At 41.4% G+C, this 6,297-nt stretch overlaps 1 protein-coding gene across 1 annotated transcript in view; it reads left to right on the forward strand.

Annotated features, from left to right (window-relative positions):
• The first annotated feature begins 5,583 nt into the window (after positions 1–5,583).
• The window catches only part of LOC106013034, a 23,088-nt gene continuing 22,374 nt past the window's right edge, over positions 5,584–6,297 (forward strand). Inside the window, exon 1 of the mRNA XM_013087706.2 lies at positions 5,584–5,594. Within this exon, the coding sequence (XP_012943160.2) occupies positions 5,584–5,594 (11 nt within the window). The remainder of the gene's footprint in view (positions 5,595–6,297) is intronic.

The raw sequence follows: 6,297 nt of genomic DNA on the forward strand, positions 1-6,297 counted from the left end.
TTTGTGCTCACAAACAAAAAGAAAAGTTGAGACAGCAGTTTTATGACCTGTTTCGATACCCTCGTGGCTAGCCCTCATCGCAGTGTGCAGGACTTTTTTTTAACGCCCTAGAGTTGTTTGCTTAACGATTATTGTGTACTGTTGTGCTCTTTTCTGTAATAATAATAATAATGATGATGATGATGATGATGATGATGATGATAATAATAATAATAACAATAATAATAATAATGATAATGATAATAATAATAATAATACATGTATTAATAATAATAATAATAATAATAATAATAATGATAATAATGATAATCATAATAATCAAAATAATAACAACAATACTGCTACTACTACTACTACTACAACTACTACTACTACTACTACTACTACTACTACTACTACTACTACTACTACTACTACTACTACTACTACTACTACTACTGCTGCTGCTGCTGCTGCTGCTGCTAGATAAGATTTGTATAGCGCATATTCCCGTTCAACAGCAAGCTCTATACTCCTGAAGACTTGATAGCATTCTGAAACAAACTCAACTTACTGGGAAGCATACAGAGCAGGCTTCCATTTTATAAATGCTAGAATACTAACAAACTGACAACATTTTTCGGCTTTGATCATACCCAACTGTCCTTCAGTTGAGTTTCGTATCATTAATAAACTTTTCTGTCTCAACTTGGCAACGGCCTCCTCCTCCTCCTCCTCCTCCTCCTCCTCCTCCTCCTCCTCCTCCTCCTCCTCCTCCTCCTCCTTTTCCTCCTCCTCCTCCTTTTCCTCCTTTTCCTCCTCCTCCTCCTCCTCCTCCTCCTCCTCCTCCTCCTCCTCCTCCTCCTCCTCCTCCTCCTCCTCCTCTTCCTCCTCCTCCTCCTCCTCTTCCTCTTCTTCTTCTTCTTCTTCTTCTTCTTCTTCTTCTTCTTCTTCTTCTTCTTCTTCTTCTTCTTTATTGTTACATGTGTCCTTCCTACATCTCGTACCCCCTCCCCTTTTCCCCTTTTGCACCTTGGACATGTCTGGGAATGGTTTCTATTTACTAAAATAAAAGAATCTTCACTAATAGTTGATATTATATATTATAGAATTGGTTACATTCCTGTCCATCTCGGTGCAAGGAACAAGACAGCGAGGCAGACATAGAAATACATGTGAAGACAGCAGTAGAGAATGGACTGGTCTCGAGCCGGACATCACTCAGAGGACCTTTGAAAAGTGAGGAGTGGAGGAAGAGAGTTGCAAAATATTGTGTGGCCCCCCTACACTCTCCCAGCCTACAGATGATTCAAGGGAAATAAAGTGAAGAGATCCATTTGGTTTTGTATTGCCTAACCTGACCTGACACCCCCTTCAACACAATTTAGATCATTTGCGAAGCCACAATTTAGATCATTTACAAAGCAGGCTGATTTAACCCCTTTCTGAAATATCTGCCCCAAGCTGAGTTAGTTTAATACAATGTCATAGCTGACAGACGAAGATACCAAAGAAACAACTTTTCATATCGGGCATTGAACTCATATCTTCTACGTGCAACAGCAAAGAGTCTACATCTTGCACCATAGATGTTGGTTTCAGTTGAAGTCCAAAACACTTCCAAAGGCACGTGTTAGAACCGCCAGTGGTTCTAAAGCAATGATTATACACTCGTCTTTTCTGTTGCTGCTACTTAGAGTGATAATATTCTTGCAGTCATGTATAATATGTTTTGTATGTTCTAACCAAATCTGAGTCTGTACTTTTCGCAAACTTGATGAGTAGATGGGTGAACTGGTGAGGATAAAAATAAAAGGGAGGGGAGGGGGCATTCAGATTGTGATTAAAACCCCAAGTCGCGAGTTCGGTCGATTCCTTTTGGTATTGAGACATTGCGCTAACGTTTGCCCAATCGTCAATGCTTCATGCTCCCATTGCATGGAGCTCCCTCCCTCCCCAACCCCGTCTTTTATTTTCCTTTCCAACAGAGGGACTTTATAAAATCCAGCTGGTCTGAAAAGAGAAGTGGCCGAACGGTTAGTAAGCTCGGACTCACTATAATGTCAGGCATAAACTTATGTCGGTGACACGGCTTTTAGGTGGGCGGTCAGTGGGGTGTGTTCTTAAGCAAGACACGACAACCCAAACTGAAAAAACAGGAAGCTGCTCAGTGGTGACCAGCATTGGCTTGTTGATTGTATTGGTATTTTTTTCAATGAAGGTGGTATTTTTTGTTACGCCCCCATCCACACAATTTAGGTCATTTAGGAACTGAGCTTCGACCTTTCCTGCCATGGCCAACCCATGTTTTATAGGAATACAACGCCTTAGCAGAAAGACCGAGAGAAGAGGCTCTATTCGAAAACAATTCTCCTCACATGAGAATCAAATTGGGTCTTCTGTATGAGACAGCGAAGCACCTACGCGCTACACCACAGACACCCGTATGTATTAGTGTGATACAGTACATTACGTAACGTTGGAAAATTGTTCTATGTATGAATGTATCTTTTTTTCTGACACTTTAAACCAAGTTAATACAAAGGGGATTAAAATGGCATTCAACTTTCTTTCTTTCTTTCTGATTTTCTTTCTTTCTTTCTTTCTTTCTTTCTTTCTTTCTTTTTTTCTTTCTTTCTTTCATTCTTTCTTTCTTTCTTTCTTTCTTTCTTTCCTTCATTGTTTGTTTGTTTGCTTATTTGTTTCTTTCTTTCTGTCTTTTCTTTCTTTCTTTCTGTCTGTTTTTGTTATGGTGCTTCTTTTATAGTCAATCAAAACAGTTCTTGTTTAATATGTTTTTGACCAGACTCTAGTGCCTAGTGATGCCGTGAAAACCTTAACAGGGCATAGTGTGCACTCTGTGTGTGCTGTCTCATTAAGGCTCTCTCATCTCCGTTACCACGAAGTTTGCCATAACACTGTCTAACAGTCTGCTCTAACAGTCTGCTCGGTACAGAGACCAGAACACCCCAGGGAGCGGGGGCGGGCAGGGGAGAGTGTAGGTGTTACTGGACGCCGGAGCTTACTGGATAATACGCCTAAGCCTTAAATCCCAGCGGTCCTAATCTGCAGGACATTGTGCCGAGAAGAAAAAGGAGTGCGAAAAAAAAGTTACACGGGAGAGAGAGAGAGAGAGAGAGAGAGAGAGAGAGAGAGAGAGAGAGAGAGAGAGAGAGAGAGAGAGAGAGAGAGCTTGTCGCTAACAAACGTGCGTGTGCTGTTCGCGTTTGCTTCCAGAGCATTGTCTTCGGGCATGTCCGGTCTGTACAAGAGGTCCGAGTGAGAATACGGGCTCACGGACGTTGGCTAAGGGCCGAATAACGCCCGCTCCCTTGAGAGGGCTTGTCTGCTGAGCAGAGGTGTTTCTGTAAGGTGGGTTTGTGGGGGGGGGGGGGGGGGACTAGGTATTTTCATTTGGTATAATTAATTATTTGCCAAGAATATATTCTAGTAAAAGTTTTACGGCACTTGCAACACAGCAAGGTCACATAAGTCCTGAAGTTAGAGGTGTTGCGAAAGAGTAACATACACACAATAGAAGGAGGAGAGAATATAAGGACGACAGATGATAGGAAAAAGGAGCAAACCACACCAGAGCACCTTCCAACCACCCACTTGTGAAGAATACCGTTTTATTCTTCAAACAATCTGACATGCAAATATCTGAAGTTACCATTCATAATATGCGAGCAAAATGTAAATATATTTAGATAACCTATGTCAAAATCAGGGGAAAATGAATCCCAGATAACATTGAAAGGAGTAAAGCGCATACAGCAGCACACCTTTAATGCACAGTATTGCAGTGCTAAATGTAAAATAACAGTAAACAACAGCGAAACTGAAACGACACTGAGGTGAAACATAATTTCTGGATGTCAAAATCTGAGTTTTCGGTGACTCTATGGGATTTCGACATCAAGAAATCTCTACCCTAGAATTACAAAGTTATTTCTGCTCAGTACCTAGTTTTGAGAAAAAAAATTGACGTAAAAATTTATTTTTTTACATGTCAAGCTTTTTCGTATAAAATTCTTTGATATCTTGATATTTGTTTTTGTTTTTGTGAAGCGTTTTACGGCGCTCGCAACTGCATAAGGTCATATGAGCGCGTGGGACACACCTAATATTTTCAGCTGGTAAGACATTTTTTAATGTTGCCCGGGTGGCGGCCGAAGCCTACTCTTATCGATTTTAGGCCACCAAGGGATCTTTAACGTGCGCAACTAGCGCACGGGTCCTCCGAGGTTTTTCATCCTTGTCCTAGAAGGCTAGATGTAGATCTTTCCTACCAGAAGATCAGAGGTGTGGCAGAAAGACAGCAGTTAGGAGGAGCCAAGGAGAAGTAGTAGAAAGGCTGCAGAAAGAGTCAGGAGCCCAGAGGAGGGGGCAAAGGAGGTGAGGGGGTGGGGGCAGAAAGTGAAAATGAAAGCAGACAATAGAACATTGCTAGAGAGCAGGAAAGGAGTTGAAAGGAGACAGTTTTAGAGAAGAACATTTTTCGGTCGCTACCCGGATTCGAACCCGGGACCTTTGAATGAGAGGCCACGAGAGCCCCCATATATCTTGATAACGACTCCGAATAATTTTTTTTCATTTTGATAGAGCAGATAGAACATTCGGTTTCTGACTTCATGGTCTTAGTAACTCAACACGGCCAAAAAATGTCAGATAGAAATGTGTAATTCTGAGGTAGCGAAATGTTTCGTCTCTGTGTAGTTTATGTTTCGCCGCTGTTCCGCGTTCTGTACGCCCTGGGGTCATTTTGTACCCCGGGGTTATATTCTTCACATTTTAAAATACCTCTAGTGCTAAGATCTCTTTGAAATTTCAGCGTTTCTCAAAAAATCATTTTGACAGACTGCTAGGTGAAGCGTACGGATCGGATTAACAAGTATATTTTCTCTTTGGAAAGGGGTGGCACAGAGTTCCCCACGTCGTATGGATACGCTAGTAAAACGCGATGTACGGATAGGGTTAAGCACCGTACTCCAGGCTGGCTCGCCTAGAACGTTTGATGCACTTTCAGTTTTCAACATTTGGAAAGTCGTTACGTGTATATGTCTCTCTTGCTCGTACTCTTTACACCTCATTAGCAGGTGCTTGGAATGCGCAACTGGTAGGTCTTACCCTTTCCCTCAATACTAAATGGCTGTTTTTTATGCCGATGTGCTTCTCTTCACTCAGACTAAACTAAAGCCACCAGTATCGCCGCCCCTGGAAAACCATAGCCACCAGAAAGGACTGACCTGAAGACTGGAATCATATCGAACATAGCTTTAAGAGCTTCAATACCATAATCGAGATATCCCACTTTCACTTTTGACGACCCTTCAACCCACGAGTTTTGCCACGGTTCCAGACCTCCAGAGATTTTTACCCTTAGCGCCCGACTGAGGCTAAAACAATTGTGCTAACGTATCCTACCACACAGCCCAAGACCTCAAACCCTTTGGTCAAGAAAATATGTTTTCTATCGTCATAACAGAGGAATGTGATTAGGCTTTGGCAAATGGCGCTTCCGTCCGCACCTGACGTAGTAGGGTGAGGGTAGGGCTGTGTGTCTCGGTTCGTCTTTGATTCAACTAATTCATTAATTTCAACATGGTGCTAAGGTAAGATTTCATTATAGTGTCATCGCTCAGCAGTTTCGTTTAAATATTATCCGGATAATTTCATAGATTTTCAAAGGAAGAAATTTCAAGAAGGGAAATCTATTTTGCCGGCTATATTATTCATCCTCGGAAGTCATGTTATAAACCTGTCACACATTTGATTTATAATAAAATATTATTATTTCAATTAACGTTACTGTAGGTATTCTTTTCAATGTTGTGCTAATTTTAATGTAATCTAAACTCTGGCATTACAGACTGCTTCTTCGGTAACGCTCTTTGTTCTTCATAGTCTATGCAGGTAAACTCTTTACAATATTGTTATGTTTATAGCAATATATGTTATTCTGTTTATTTTAATTGCATATTCTCTCGTAGTGATTGACTTTCTCTCTGACAATGCCTCTGGATACTTGGAGATGTCATCTCTAGCTCAGAGGTTGACATGCCATTAACGACTCTAATAATAATAATAATAGATAGCATTTGTATAGCGCATATCCCCGCTCAACAGCAGGCTCTATGCGCTTTACACTATATTAATACCCCAGCAGACCATAGTACACTCCGAAACATTCTCAGCTTCCCGGGAAGCATACAGTGCGAGCAGCCGATTAAGCGCTCAAACACTAACAAACTGACAAGATCTTTCGCTGTCTATAGCCGGGTACCCATTCTCACCTGGGTTAAGTGAGGAAAATTC

This window comes from Aplysia californica, unplaced genomic scaffold, assembly GCF_000002075.1.
Source record: "Aplysia californica isolate F4 #8 unplaced genomic scaffold, AplCal3.0 scaffold00021, whole genome shotgun sequence".
Taxonomy (NCBI): Eukaryota; Metazoa; Mollusca; class Gastropoda; order Aplysiida; family Aplysiidae; genus Aplysia; species Aplysia californica.